Source organism: Lepidochelys kempii, chromosome 2, assembly GCF_965140265.1.
Source record: "Lepidochelys kempii isolate rLepKem1 chromosome 2, rLepKem1.hap2, whole genome shotgun sequence".
NCBI classification, from domain to species: Eukaryota; Metazoa; Chordata; order Testudines; family Cheloniidae; genus Lepidochelys; species Lepidochelys kempii.
Genome location: NC_133257.1, coordinates 145,590,428 through 145,606,278, shown reverse-complemented (window position 1 = coordinate 145,606,278; position 15,851 = coordinate 145,590,428). Strand labels below are relative to the sequence as shown.

Here is a 15,851-nt window from a genome sequence, read left to right as displayed (position 1 = left end):
TCTAGGTTGGATATTAGGAAACACTATTTCACTAGGAGGGTGGTGAAGCACTGGAATGGATTACCTGGGGAGGTGGTGGAATCTCCATTCTTAGAGGTTTTTAAGGCCCAGCTTGACAAAGCCCTGCCTGGGATGATTTAGTTGGCGTTGGTTCTGCTTTGAGCAGGGGGTTGGACTAGATGACCTCCTGAGGTCTCTTCCAATCCTAATCTTCTCTGTATCCTATCCCTACCCTCCAGCCTATCTACCTCTCCTCCCAGTTTAGTGACAACGGCGTCATCTACTGCCTATCAACACCTAGAAATGGTGCAGTATCTTGGGTATTTTTATTTTAGGTTTACTTGTTTATTGCCAGGGAACCTATTTGGTTGGGCCAGGGTTTTAAACTCAAACTGTCAAACCACATCTCACTGTTGTTTCTTATTAAGTTACCTGTTTAAATAAAAGCTGTTATCTGTTTACTTTATTCTTCTCTCTTCTCTATCCATTTGCATCATGGGATAGGGAGGCACACTATCTTTCCCTTCTAACCCCCAGGTGATAGATACTGGATAAAGGTCCAAGATCCTGCTAATTAGCTGCAAGGTATAGCTGGCCTATACCATCCTCACCAACATAGTTAACATTGCAGGGTTAACACTTTGCATCCCTAGTTTTGAACCTATGACCCCTCACTCCTGAACCTATTATTCCTTAGTTGTTCCCCATCATCAGTTTAGTCCTAGGTCCAGTGGCTCCTTCCTCAAGGCTGGGGGAGGGGCCTTTAGACACGGGTGGGCTTGCACCTGCCTGCCTCCCAGAATTTCAATAAGGCTGAATGAAGTCAAGGCTCCTCTCACCCACCTGTGTGTGTGTCACCACTCTGCAAAGATTGCTTCCCCAACCCCCATGGAATAAGCCATGGTCTAGGTAGGCCCTTTAAGTTCGTAAAAGTTCTGCATTAGTAAGGACTGTGACATTAGGTCAGCAAATTGTTTTAAATATAAATTTAGGCTGATACCATAATTACAACTTCTGATTTAAAGGAAAGACTCATTTATGTTTACTATGGTGCAATGCAGGAGGAACCTGCTCCTGGCTAATGCACCAGTCTCTTCCGGGGGCTCTGGCCCTGCCTCTCTCCCACCTCAGCTAGCAAAAGCTGGCGTGGGGCTGTAAGGTGTTTTTGGTACATGGTTATATTCTGTTATGAATGTTGCTACAATTCAAAATGGAGTTTAGAAATTCAAGATGGCGCATATGATAGGAAGGGTTTGAACTCCATCTTGGTACCCTTCTTCATGGCATTTTCCCACCAAAGCTCTGTTTCCCACCAGAACTTGAGGGACTGAGAACTGGCTGGAACTGGTTGGGAGCAGTGCCTGTCAGAGTGTGCCTCAGGAATATGTGCCACAGAGAGCATATAAGGGACTGTCAGTAGTGATGCAGGTGCTGTCTACCATCGAGGCAGCCATGTCCAGGTTCTTTGTGCAGCATCGGATCAAGACTTAGGCTACGAACATTTGTTAAGGACTCTGATACTTACCTGACTCCTGTAATCCACCAAAGGATCCAGTGAAGACTTTGCTATCAGCCCAGATCTGTTGATCTCCTGCTTTGGCAGTAGAAAGCCAGATCCTCCGATGTTCCAGAGATCCTGAGACACACCATCCGTTGCCACTGTCCTCCATCTGCAGCTAGAAGAGAGACAGTAATTATTTTTTGGGCATTTATTAGTTCAACCAAGGGACAGTTTAAGGGTCTGGGCTTTATGACCTCTTGCTGGAATCCATTTGTGGGTATTTGTAGTGTTCCCCACAGTGAATCTTTCCCCAGTTGTATCTATCCTTTAATAAATCTTCTTTCTGTTTAAGGTTATATTCTCTCTATCCTTTATTTCAATGCAACATGGGAAGGAAGCACACAGATTTCTAATTCTCCCAGTTGATAGATGCTGGTAGGAGTTGAACCTGTTGTATATGTCACCTCCTTATTATTCTACTCAGAGATTTTGGGGTAACAGGGCCATGAATACACTTATATGTTGCCCCTATGAGATTTGTACAGCATCTGAACTCCCTGAGGACTGGGGAAAACACTGAGCCTACCTTTCAGAATTGCTGCAGACCTCTGCAAACCAGCCCGTTGTGACTGTGGGAGGCTCAGTGCCTCCAAGAGCTGGTGCTGAAGGGTCATCGCCCCTGTCTGCAGGCTGCAGCTTAAAAGGCTGTTTGACTTAAAGTATGACAGGTTTCAGAGTAACAGCCGTGTTAGTCTGTCTTTGCAAAAAGAAAAGGAGTACTTGTGGCATCTTAGAGACTAACCAATTTATTTGAGCATGAGCTTTCGTGAGCTACAGCTCACTTCATCGATGCATACCGTGGAAACTGCAGTAGACATTATATACACACAGAGACCGTTTCATGGTTGTTGTTTTTTTTTCCCCCGGGGACACACACACACACAAACTCACTCTCCTGCTGGCAATAGCTCATCCAAACTGACCATTCTTCAAGTTTAAATCCAAGTTTAACCAGAACATCTGGGGGGGGGGGGGAGGAAAAAAATGGGGAAATAGGCTACCTTGCATAATAACTTAGCCACTCCCAGTCTCTACTTAAGCCTAAATTAATAGTATCCAATTTGCAAATGAATTCCAATTCAGCAGTTTCTCGCTGGAGTCTGGATTTGAAGTTTTTTTGTTTTAAGATAGCGACCTTCATGTCTGTGATTGCGTGACCAGAGAGATTGAAGTGTTCTCCGACTGGTTTATGAATGTTATAATTCTTGACATCTGATTTGTGTCCATTTATTCTTTTACGTAGAGACTGTCCAGTATGACCAATGTAAATGGCAGAGGGGCATTACTGGCACATGATGGCATATATCACATTGGTGGATGTGCAGGTGAACGAGCCTCTGATAGTGTGGCTGATGTTATTAGGCCCTGTGATGGTGTCCCCTGAATAGATATGTGGGCACAGTTGGCAACGGGCTTTGTTGCAAGGATAAGTTCCTGGGTTAGTGGTTCTGTTGTGTGGTATGTGGTTGTTGGTGAGTATTTGCTTCAGGTTGCGGGGCTGTCTGTAGGCAAGGACTGGCCTGTCTCCCAAGATTTGTGAGAGTGTTGGGTCATCCTTTAGGATAGGTTGTAGATCCTTAATAATGCATTGGAGGGGTTTTAGTTGGGGGCTGAAGGTGGAGGCTAGTGGCGTTCTGTTATTTTCTTTGTTAGGCCTGTCCTGTAGTTGGTAACTTCTGGGAACTCTTCTGGCTCTATCAATCTGTTTCTTCACTTCCGCAGGTGGGTATTGTAGTTGTAAGAAAGCTTGACAGAGATCTTGTAGGTGTTTGTCTCTGTCTGAGGGGTTGGAGCAAATGCGGTTGTATCGCAGAGCTTGGCTGTAGACGATGGATCGTGTGGTGTGGTCAGGGTGAAAGCTGGAGGCATGTAGGTAGGAATAGCAGTCAGTAGGTTTCCGGTATAGGGTGGTGTTTATGTGACCATTGTTTATTAGCACTGTAGTGTCCAGGAAATGGATCTCTTGTGTGGACTGGACCAGGCTGAGGTTGATGGTGGGATGGAAGTTGTTGAAATCATGGTGGAATTCCTCAAGGGCTTCTTTTCCATGGGTCCAGATGATGAAGATGTCATCAATATAGCGCAAGTAGAGTAGGGGCTTTAGGGGACGAGAGCTGAGGAAGCGTTGTGGAGGGGGGTGAGAGAACCTGGATTTGTGCAGGAAATGGCCCACCTTGATTATCATGCACATTATGTAGAGAGTTGTCACTTTGGATGGGCTATTACCAGCAGGAGAGTGAGTTTGTGTGTCGGTGGGTGGAGGGTGAGAAAACCTGGATTTGTGCTGGAAATGGCCCAACTTGATGATCACTTTAGATAAGCTATTACCAGCAGGACAGTGGGGTGGGAGGAGGTATTGTTTCATGATCTCTGTGTGTATATAATGTCTGCTGCAGTTTCCACGGTATGCATCCGATGAAGTGAGCTGTAACTCACGAAAGCTCATGCTCTAATAAATTGGTTAGTCTCTAAGGTGCCACAAGTACTCCTTTTCTTTTTGCGAATACAGACTAACACGGCTGCTACTCTGAAACCTGTATAGCTGCACTCCATTAAATGCTTAAACAGCTACTATGCCATTGAAAAACTTCAGCCTAAATAAGCACATGGTTTGGTAAGTTCGAGACAAAGAACTGGCTGGAACTGGTTGTTCCAGACAGTTCCAGCCTCCCTCCCTCACCACTTAAGCATCTCACCAAATAAAGGGACCCATCCTGCTTCCTTAAAGACAAAGGAATGTTTGCAACTGCTTTATCTGGGATGGGGGTGCGCCCTTATTTATCCAAATCTCAGAGTGGGGTTAATCTGGGAGCTCTCTCCAACATACCAGCCAAATTGCCAATGCACCTTCCTTTACTCACAGGAGGTGACTGAACAGATCGGACTGAAAAACCGTCCTTGCGTGTGGGAAGTGCAGTATAACGCCGACAGGCCGGCCTGGCAGCTCGGGCTACAGTGGGGCTGTTAGGCAGAGCGCTTGGTAGAGATGCTGCAGAAAGGCTCTCGTGAGTAGGGCGCATGGACCAGCCACGCTGAGGCTGCTGCTAGGGCCTGCCCTTGCTGAACACTGCGGAGGGGCTGGCTGTGCAGGCGCGCGCCACACCGCTGCCCCTCAGGGAGTCAGGGGAGCCCACGGCTGGAGCAGAGGAAACCCCGCAGCAGCAGCACGACAGGCCGGACTCCCTCCGGAGCTACATAAAGTTCCACGCGGCAGTGCGCAAGCGTAGTGGGGCAAAGACCCTCGGATTTTCTGAACAGTTCCAAAATTCCACGCGCCGGGAGCGCGCGGGGAGATGCTGAAGGAACGTTCCGAGCCACCTCCCTCAGCGAGGCAGCGCTGCTCCCAGTGCGCATGGTCGGTTGCCAGGGCGGCCGTATCCAGTGAAGGTTTAAAATCTGCTGCGCATGCGCACTACTGGTTCTGGCTCCGGCGAGGGGACGCCACATTAGGACAGCGACCGCCGCGCTTCAGGCAAAGCCGGGCCGGGCCGTTCCGCGCGGCCTCCCCTCTCCCGGGCACGGGGCGCCAGAGCCGGGCTCTCCCTGCCGAGCCTCCCTCCCGTTCCCTGCCAATGCCGCTGCCCGCGGCGCGTGTCTAGCGCCGCTCCGGACCCGGCGCCGGGCAGAGGAGCCGCGGTGAGCGGGGCCGGCCGGGGGCGCGGGCGGGGTGGATGGATCCCCGCGTGGCCTGGATTCAGCCCGAGCAGAAAGGCCCCGCCAATGCGCTGTGGATGCAGATCTGGGAGACCTCGCAGGGCGCGGGTGGCCGTGGCTTCCCTCATTACCTCTGCCTCAACTCCCCGGCGCTGGACCCCGTCGCCTCCCCGCCCACCGCCTGCAGCCACGCCAGGCTTGGGCCGCTCGGGGGCGGCGGCCTGTGCTGCTCCCCGCCGCCCTCACTCTCTCCCCCGGACCTGCTGACCGGGCTGGTCCCCGCCGCCGGCTCCGCGGGGCGCAGCAGCGAGGGAGGGAGGCGGCTGCAGAAATCCCCCTCCGTATCCTCCTCGTCCTCTTGCTCCTCTGTAGAATCGGGCACCGAGAGCCCCGGCTTCTCCTCCTCGGGCTCCTGCAGCAGCGGCTCCTCGTGCGGCCGGGCCGGGGCTCGCGGTAGCGGGGCTGGACCCGGGGAGTTTTTTAACTTCAACGAGAGCAAAGTGAGTAGCCAGCGCCCCGCGCACCAGCCCCCGCAGCCCGCGGCGAGCAGCCCGCACCAACCTCCGCCCGCCTCCCCGCAGCAGCAGCATCAGTATCACCCGGGCCGCAGGAAACGGGAGAATAAAGCTAGCACGTATGGGATGAATTACCTGCTATCCGGCAGTCGGGGGGCTGCGCTGAATAACTGTCCCCGCCAGCAGGCGCTTCGGCAGCCGCCACAGACAGCGCCGCAGAGCCCCGGCACACCCTGGAAAACCAGGCAATACAGCTCGGGGGTACAGGGGTGAGTACCCCCATCCGGGGGAGGGGATCAGCAGCCCCCCTAGGAGGGGAGAGCCTGGAGTGGTGGAGAAACGGGGCTCTGCCTCTTGTCGCCATAAACTGTAGGAAATGGCCTCTTCCCCTGTTGTAACCAATTCGGGGGGAAGAGAGAAGAGTGTTGGCTCCTGCCAGGGGTAGGAGTGGGAGGCACAAACTAGTCTGGAGCGGGCTCCGAGCCGGCTGTAAAAATAGTAAAAGGGCAGGAGGATTAAATGAACCTCTTATAAAAAGCATTTACATAAATTACTGTTTTGGGCCCTGTATTGCGATTATACGGATTTGAGGAGCTCCATGCTGGCAGGACAGCCCCTGAGAGGAGGCAGAATTAAATTTGTATGGCCTTCTTTGGCCACAGACATGAATATTGTAGAGTGGGCATTGGCAGCCAACCTGCGTATTGGCAGCCAACCAGAAGAACTGTCACAGTAGAAGCTGGGCCCCGTTTTCCAAATCCATGAAGGGAAAGGTTGAGATTGAAATGTCATGTCAAACCCAGTTTTGGATTAAAGGTGCATTGTAAGGAAATAATGGCAGTGTACTGAATGATTTGAAAAGCAATTCTGAGTTATGAACAACAATTGTAGATTATATAAAATAATTCATTATATTGCTTGAACAGTTGAATTGATGAATGTTTGAATGGAGTTCTCTTTTTTTTTTTCCCCCTTCAAAAATAGGAAAACACTTTAGCTAGAGAAGTCTCTACTACTCCATAATGCATATTTCTCTTAATAGGTTGATATTGCCATTGATAGGTTTTAAGGCAAGAAAGGGACCATTCGATCTTCTGGGCTCCTGCATAACTAGCTGTAGAATTTCACCTAGTTACCCTTGCACTGAGCCCAGTTACCTGTTGAATTAAAGTATACAATGCACATAAATTAATCTTTCACTTCATTTACTCAGCTTTCCTTCTCTCCCATCAATACTTTTTGTACAAATACATACATTTTTTCTGAACACACTTTTTTCATATCAGCTTCGGAGAAAGGGAATGAATAGTCTTTCATAAACTTACTTTTGGAATGTATGAAATCCAGAGCTGTTGAATGTAGATAGAAGTAACAGATGCAATTCATTTTTACAGAAGATTTAGAAAATAGATAAATGTCTCTTATTGTGGTTAATATACAATGAGAGACAAGGAAGGGGTGGCTGAATGCAATTTCTAGAGGTACAAAAGATTACTCATTAGTAAAGTTAGCAAGATCAAATTAATCTAGCAGCAAGAATAACATTTCCTTGGTTGTGTTATGACTCAACAAATTATGCATCTTGGCAGGGGGTTGGACTAGATAGCTCAGGGTTCCTTCTAACCTGATGATACTATGACTCAAAGTAGGAGGTTCTCATAGTGCTATAGTGCTTGTCAAAAATTGTGAAAGGACAACCTTAGGAGTGTTATTTCTTGTAACTTTAGAGAAGAACCATACAACTTAATTAAATTGAAATAGTTTCACTTATTTAATTTTCTGGGCCAATTTTAGATTTCTACTGAATGATGTTTATCAATGTTACTAAAACATGTTCTTCCTCTGTACCACCCACACTGACACTTGAAAAATAAAAATTCATTGCATGCACTGAAAACAGATAAGGGTGTTTCAGAAAGTATTCAGTTGTGTTCTGTGTTAGAGCTTTGGGTTTAGTTCAGACTTTCTTCACATTGAAAATGCAATTAGCTTCTATTTCAGTATTTCTTTTTACTCAGTCTCACCATTTAAATGTTTTCTGTCTTCGGGCATGTCTACACTTGCCGTTTAAAGCAGAAAAAGTCCTTTTTTGTGAAAAACTGTGGGAACATCCACACTCGCCAATGACTTTTTGTGGTGAAACGCCGAAGTTTCACCACAAAAAGAAAACCACTTCCACGAGAGGTGTGCACTTCTTACCAGTGATGCTTTTGTGGTCCTGTGCAAGTGAAGACATGTCCTTCCTGTTTACATAGCTTTTAGCCGCTGGAGGATATCCCATAGTGCCTAGGTGACCACTCTGGCCAGCAGTTCTGGTGCTCTGATGCCAGGTAAACAGACATTCACTCCTTCCTCCATAGAGCCCCGGGAACTTTGAAACTCCCCTTCCTGTTTTCTTGGCAAGTGCTCACTTATCTGGCCAGTTGACAATGCCTGCTCCACTGAGCATAGGGTCCCCTGCTTGGAGCAGTGCTGAGCTACTGGAGCTGATCAGTGTTCCGGGAGAGGAGGCTGTGCAAGGACCACGATGCCCCATGATGATTCCCCCCCACCACCACCGCCACTTTCCACAAGACCCATCCTCAAAATGGAGAGAGCTGCACTGTGGGATAGCTGACCTAGAGCGGATGGAAGTGCTGCTAATGTAAACACAGTCTGATGCTTGAGGAATTAAGTGAGTACACAAACCAGCGCTTTACTTTCAGTGGTTCCCTAACACCAGTGAAACTTACACTTGCAGAATTTTTGCACTGTAGACATACCCTCAGGCTTTAGCTACACTTGCACGTTATACCGCAATAAAGCCTCCCAGAGTGCTCTACCTTACTTCCCGTCCACACTGGTAGAGTGCTCTGACTCCCTGGCTGGAGTGCTCCTGGTACTCCACCTTCCCAAGAGGATTAACAGCTATTGCTCATTGGTGGAGATGCTCCAGTGTAAATGGGGAGTTACGTTATTATGCACTGATTGTCCTCCGGAAACTCCCCATAATCCTTTTAACTGAAGCATCCTGTCTTGTTTTGTGAACTCCGGATGCGGAAGTGCCCTTTCAGAGCTTCCTTTCAGGGGCTGCTTATCAAACAGCTACTGTTTTCTTTGAATGTGTGAGAGGCAGTCAGGGGACAGCTAATGTTCACTTGAGGGGGGGGAGGGGGAAGAATTGGGGTTTGTTTCCAGGAGTGGCTGCTTATCTCATCTATGACAAAAAAAAGTGGCTGCTTATCTCATCTGTGCCATTTGCTTTCAGTGAGTGTGTGTGGGGGGGAATGTCTGTACTTACGAGACAGTGTGTTGACACACTTGGTACCCCAAAAACCCAGTCTCTCTCCCCTCACGCTCCCTGTCACACTCCACCCCCCACCCCTCCATTTGAAAAGCACATTGCAGCCACTTGAATGCTGGGATAGCTGCCCATAATGCACAGCTCCCAATGCAGCTGCATATGTGGCCACGACAGTGCGCTCTCAGCTGTCGGTGTGGACAGACTGCAGCGCTTTCCCTATTCAGCTGTGCGAAGGCGGGTTTAACTCACAGCGCTGTACATCTGTAAGTGTAGCCAAGGCCTTAGTGTTAACTGCCTTATACTCTTCTTTCCCTCTCTTCTGGGTAATTCACTTTTATTCCTTGTGGGAGTGTGTGGTTTTTTTGGAAGAACCTTGTTAAGTTGACACTGATTCTTGAAAGGATGGGTGAGATATATTCTAACATCCTTTGTGTCTGTCTCTTCAGACTTACCAGTACTGTGAATACTATGCATGTAAGTAGGCATTCCACAGATTTGAATAGTCATATTCATGTAATATAGGATGTCTATAAAAACTTGTTAACTTCTATCAACATAATTTTTTAACTAGGAATAGTTCTTTGACAGGCGGTCAACTCTCCTTGTAAATAGAGAAACCACTACAGTAAAAGCTTTTTTTTTTTTTTTTAACTGGCATGCTGGGGCAAGTGGGGGTGCTGGTAAATTAAAAATGTGGGTTAACTCAGAGGGAGGAGTATGGAGTGTGTGGGGGGATATGGGTCACGGGCAGTGTGTCATGGGCTCTAGGAGGGAGTTTGGGTCTGGGAGGGGGCTCGGGGTGCCAGATGTGCGGGGGGGGGGAGTGCTCACCTTCGGTGGCTCCCTGTCCCTGTTGCTCCCGGCGGAGGCGCAGCTAGGCAGCTCTGCAAGCAGGCATGCTGCCTCTGTCTGCACCGCCCCCCGCAGCTCCCATTGGCTGCGGTTCTCGGCCAATGGGCTGGGAGCCGCAGAGTCTGTGCTCAGGGAGGTGGGATGGAGGCAGCTTGCCTGCAGAGCCTCCTGGCCGCGCCTCTGCCAGCAACAGCTGGTATGGGGAGCTGCTGGAGCGCCCCTCCCCACCATCCGGCACCCTGAGCCCCTCCTACACCCCAATCCTCTACCCCAAGCTCCCTCCCAGAGCGTGATGTGCCGCTCCTCCCACGCCCCAGCCCCCTGCCGGCCCCGCACCAACTGCACTATAAACCAGACTTTTAGTGCAGATCGGAAATGCTGGTTTATAGAGCTTGCTGGTTGAAGTGTTGGATAAAAGAGCTTTTACTGTATTTGTCTTACAGCAAGAGTGGATTAGGGCTGGTTCTAAAGTCTAGTGCAGATGGAAATCAAGTATTTTTACCAGTACGATAAAAATACTGCCCAAGTGAAAAAATATCTGAACCCTTTCTCTATTGTTGTTTACATGGTTGCCAAGATCGGTGCAGCTGCACCATTGGTGACAGAGGCTGTAAGACCGTACTAACATTTGCTGTGTAGACAAAGCTATTGAATTCAGTGTGTGTTGCATTCTAAGTATCTGAAGGTACAATTTGTCCTTTAATCTCTTTAAAGCATTGCAGTGATAGACTGGACCTATTTGGAGAATAATAGCATTTTACTATATAAATATTGAACATCCAATCTGCCTAGTTCATGTTTGTTTTCATAAATGGAGAATGGAATCACTGCAAGTGATGCAGCCACAAGTCTGGTGAAAAGCAGTACACAACTATATTCAATTTATGAAACAATACAATGAAATGTAAACACTAAAACTAAAGTAACTTAAACATGGTCTGAAATTTTGAATTTATGTCCATGTATTGTAATTGGAATAATCTCATTACTAGTAACTGAAAAGTAGCAAATGCCTAGCAACAATTCTTGCAATTTCATAGTTGCTCTTTTAAAATTAACATTTGATGCTTTCATTTATAAGCTTAGGCATATATATAAGGATAGGCATAATGTTCTCACCAGGCTGAAAAAGATCTAGTAGACTGCCCAAGAAAAAGCCAGGTTTCAGAGTAACAGCCGTGTTAGTCTGTATTCGCAAAAAGAAAAGGAGTACTTGTGGCATCTTAGAGACTAACCAATTTATTTGAGCATAAGCTTTCGTGAGCTATAGCTCACTTCATCGGATGCATACTGTGGAAAGTATAGAAGATCTTTTTATACACACAAAGCATGAAAAAATGGGTATAAAAAGATCTTCTATACTTTCCACAGTATGCATCTGATGAAGTGAGCTGTAGCTCACGAAAGCTTATGCTCAAATAAATTGGTTAGTCTCTAAGGTGCCACAAGTACTCCTTTTCTTTTCAAGAAAAAGCCTTTCAGCGTACTCTGCCACTCCTTATTGGAAAGAGAGACTCATTAGGTAAGGTTCTATTAATTCAGATGCCACTACATTATTATTTTTAACTGTTTATAATTGGGGCCTTACCAAATTCACAGCCATGAAAAACGTGTCACGGACAGTGAAATCTGGTCTCCTCCCATGAAATCTGTTTTTTTGTGTGTGCTTTTACCTTATACAATACAGATTTCACAGGGGAGACCAGCATTTCTCAAATTGGGGGCGTTTCCCAAATCTGAAGGTGGCGCCCTGCTAGCAGCTGTGCAGAATTAAAGGTGGCAATACCATGCCATGCCACCCTTACTTCTGTGCTGCTGCTGATGCACAGAGTAAGGATGGCATGGCATGGCATGGTATTGCCACCTTTTCTTCTGTGCTACTGCCTCCAGAGCTGGGCCCTCAGTCAGCAGCCACCCCTCTCCAGCTTCTCATCTCTGAAGGCAGCAGCACAGAAGTAAGGGAAGCAGTACCGCAAATCCGCCCCTTTCTCCCCCCCTCTTCTCCCAATAACTTTGCCGCTGCCCCACAACTCCTTTTTGTGTCAGGACCCCTACAGTTACAACACTGAAATTTCAGATTTAAATAGCTGAAATCATGAAATCTATCATTTTAAAAATCCTATGACCGTGAAATTGACTAAAATGGACTGTGAATTTGGTAGGGCCCTATTTATAATGGTAGTCATTGGTCATTTAAGGATTGCTGGTTAACCAGTAAGATCAGAATTTAAGTGTAAGAGTTCCAGAAAACTTACTTGTAACATTGTAAGAACTTCTGTTGATGACATTGAAGTTCTGGTGATGGAGAAAGTGTCCGGTTTTCTATTTTACTATTTTAATCATCTACTCTTACACTTCATTGGTTTGCATTTAATAGGATTTACTTGTGCCATTTATCAAACTTGTGTTTTAAAGAGAACTCATATAAAGTTTACAGTAAATTGGCCTAACTAAAGCTTGTAAAAATATTCAGTTGCATTTCTCAGATTGCAGTGTTCTAGTCAGACAACTTGGATGTTTCAGCGTTAACTTAAAATATTACATGGCAAGGCCTAGAGGCGTTAACTTAATTAAGTTAAGGGAATTAAGTTAATCAGAAAAGTTAAAAAATTAAAAAATAGATAGGGCCTAAAAGTCTATTTACTTACCCCTCAAACATATAAATTCAAAAAGAAAATCTTCAGCATCATGCGGAAGGTGTCCCAATATTCCTTTTCTTGTGAGTACACTCCAGAGTCATGAGGCCTTCAGCTGAAGAGTCTGCCTTGGTACCTTCTGTGAGGATGATCAAATTGTCCAAATACTATTGACAGGAGGAAGGTGATTCCTTACATAGGTTAGTCTCCTACTGTTTAAGGCATTATGAGGCCTCTAGTGCAGTGGTTTTCAAGGTTTGGGTCGCAACCCAGTACTGGGTCACGGAATGCAAGGCACTGAGTCGCCTTGCCCAGCCCCCAGGGACCCTGGTGGCCGGGCAGTAAAAAATAGTAGTAAAACTAGTAGTCCCTACCCAGAAGCAGACAGTGGCAGGCCCAGCTTGTAGGCAGGGGGCCATGGGGCTCCATGCACTGTCCCCGCCCTGAGCACCGGCTCCACACTCCAGGGGAGCTGGGGATGTTGGTGCCTGCGGGCAAGAGCTGTGTGGAGCTGCGTGCACGTCTCCACCCCTCCAGCTAGGATCTGGGCTTGCTGGCCACTTCCGGAATGCAGCGCAGTTCGCAGTGCCAGGACAGGCAGGAAGCCTGCCACTGCACCCTGGCTGCACTGCTGACCGGGAGCTGCTGGTGGTAACCCCGTGCCCCAATCCCAAGGAGCCCCTTCTTGCACCCCAGCCCCCTCATCCCTGGCCCCATCCCAGAGCCTGCACCCCCAGCCCAGAGTCCTAATCTCCTCCTGCACCACTGCCCCAGGCCTGAGTACCCCCAAACCTGGAGCCCCCTTCTGTACCCCAAACCCCTCAGCCCCACCCAGAGCCCTGACCCCCTCCCACACCCTGCCCCAGCCCAGGCAGGGCTCCCTCCAACATCCCAAACCCCTCATCCTCAGCTCCGTTTGGTCATGGGCATCAACAATTTTCTTCAACTGAGTCGCCAGAAAAAAAGTTTGAAAACCTGTCTAGTGCATTGAAGTTAACCAGTTAAGTTCAGAATCACCGAGTCCTGCCCTTCATAAGCATGTGAGAAACTCAGCTTTTGCACAATGCAATGGTAACAATCTACAACTAGTTTTCAAGTCATTTTATTTAACTTTATAAAACGTAGATAATTGAAGCCCCTGGTAGAGGCTGTGGTGGTAGTCTAGCCTAGAAGTCATGAAAACAAGGATCACCATGGTGCCTAGAAACAAAAGCTGCAACTTTGGAGCTGAGAAAAAGCTGCTTTGGACCACTTTTGAAGCCTAAGCCTACATATTTTGGCTTGTAGTTTAAAACAGGCACTAAGTTACTGTCTGCTTTTATAGGCTTTGCTTTAGTAAATGGAAAGCAGCTACTGAATAGACAAGAACCACCAGTGCTTTTCCTCAAACCTATTAACAATTTTCTCAACCAGTATTAGTCTTGGAAGAATTCTGCACAAGTGTAGAATTAATGTTCCCTGCTTATTTTACTCAATCCCCGCAGAACAAATGATTCACATGCCCCTCCTGGGCAGTGGTCCGAAGCATGTGTCTGCTTCTGGTGTCAGGAGCAGCCAGGGGAAATGTAAATCACTGCTTTGGGAGGCAGGGCTGGCTGGGTGTGCATGTGAGAGACTGTCCCTTTGGCTCGCTATTGCGGTGTGCTAGGGGTTCCCTGGCCGGTAGCTCCTAAAGTGTGCCAGGCTCCAGACCCAGTGTGTCAGACCCACCCCCAGAAACCTCCCCCGACTGCAGTAAGCTCCACCCCCCCACTTCCTGCCCCCCTTGATCCTCAGCTGTAGGGAGAGGGGTCACTGTATGGGGAGTGCACTGAGCCCTGCACTCGAGCCCCAACCCCACTAAGCCCCAACATTTTGCACCCAGACGCTCCCTCTGAGCCCCAGCCACCTTCACCTGGACACCCCTTTTCCTTCCCCTTCCCCCTGCAGAGTCCCATTCCCCTGTACCCAGAACCTTCCAACAAATCCCTGCGTATTCAGATTCCTGCTCCCCCACTGACTTGCCCACACCCAGATTGCCCCCCACAGAACTTTCTTACCCCACACTTGCGGCACACCTGGATTGGAGTGTGGGGGGGCAGGGGTGGAAGACTGTCCTCGCTATTGTGGTGCACCCTATGTGGAGGGGCAGGGCCCTGGGATGTTTCTGGGGTAGGCCCGGCCCTTGTGCTGTGTCAGGGTTGGGTGCAGCTGCACTGCCAAGCCTGTGTCCTGGGGGAGGGGAAGGGGGCTGCAGGGTGATCCCCACCCTCCTCCACCTCTGTGCTGCCAGTGGATCCCCATTACCATGCTGGAGCCTCCACTCCCATTGCCCTTCTGATCTACTGTCTGTAACAATTTCAATTCTAGTCAGGTGACTATACAGTGTCATATACTTAGCCATGTCATTCACTAAGGTCCCATTCTGGCAAAGCATTAGTTTCAGTGGGGATACTCAGGTGCTGCATGTTATGCACATATTTAAGTTCTGTCAGATTATGGCCTAACTTCATTCCTAAGGATGTGTTGCTCTTCAGGATATGTCTGTACAACAAAGAAAAACCCATGGCTGTCCCCTTCCAGCTAACTTGGACTTGCTGGGCTCAGGCTGTAGGCAGTTTCATTGTTGTGTAGACTTCTGGACTGGGGCTAGAGCCCAGGCTCTAGGACCCTTTTGGGCGGGAGGCCCAAGAGCATCAGTTCTGCACCACCTGACTGGAATCTACGCATACTAACTACTCTAAAGCAATCCTATCCAAGCAGTTGGTACAATATGCTCTAATAGGATTAAAAGCAATTGATGTAACAAACCAGTATGGAGCGTTGTCTCCTATCCATTTTAGATCAAGGTTCAACTTTTTTCTTCACTAATTCATTTCTACTTAAAAACAGCTTTCTGATTTAAGATACTGATATCCTTTGCCTGAGGTTGATCAATGTTTGCCTTCTCCCTTTTCCAGAGTGGTTCGGTGTCCAGAGTGTGTCAGGATGGGGTGGGGTGAGGAGAAGGATGGAAGCATATCTTTCTAATTCCAGATCTTCAACTGACTCATATGGCAATAGCGGAAGAATTCTTTACACAGTTTCCCATGTGCCTTCATATTTGATATTGTTACTTTCAGCCGTTACTACAATTGTGGAGAAACAATACAATATATGCCACTTAATAGAGAAATGCCTAACTGAGAATCACTTTATTGGGATGTGCCCAAGGGCAATTCTGCCTTTTAATACCATTAAGATATGCTCAGGACAGTAGTAGCAAAAACTTCACTTTCATAGGACACACTTGGCCAGTGCCAAAGGGTTATGTAATGTTTAAACAGCTGTTGAATCTTAAGATCTTGTATTCTAATGCATTAATAGATAAA

At 47.7% G+C, this 15,851-nt stretch overlaps 1 protein-coding gene across 4 annotated transcripts in view; it reads left to right on the top strand.

Moving 5' to 3' along the window:
• The first annotated feature begins 4,962 nt into the window (after positions 1–4,962).
• Positions 4,963–15,851, top strand: part of TENT4A (terminal nucleotidyltransferase 4A) — a 148,802-nt gene continuing 137,913 nt past the window's right edge. For 3 of the 4 annotated variants that reach the window (XM_073332402.1, XM_073332400.1, XM_073332399.1), the window contains exon 1: positions 4,964–5,999. In XM_073332402.1, coding sequence (XP_073188503.1) covers positions 5,233–5,999 — 767 coding nt within the window. In that variant the 5' untranslated portion in view covers positions 4,964–5,232. Of the gene's footprint in view, positions 6,000–15,851 lie in introns of all 4 variants that reach the window. The other variant, XM_073332401.1, reaches the window with a different exon arrangement.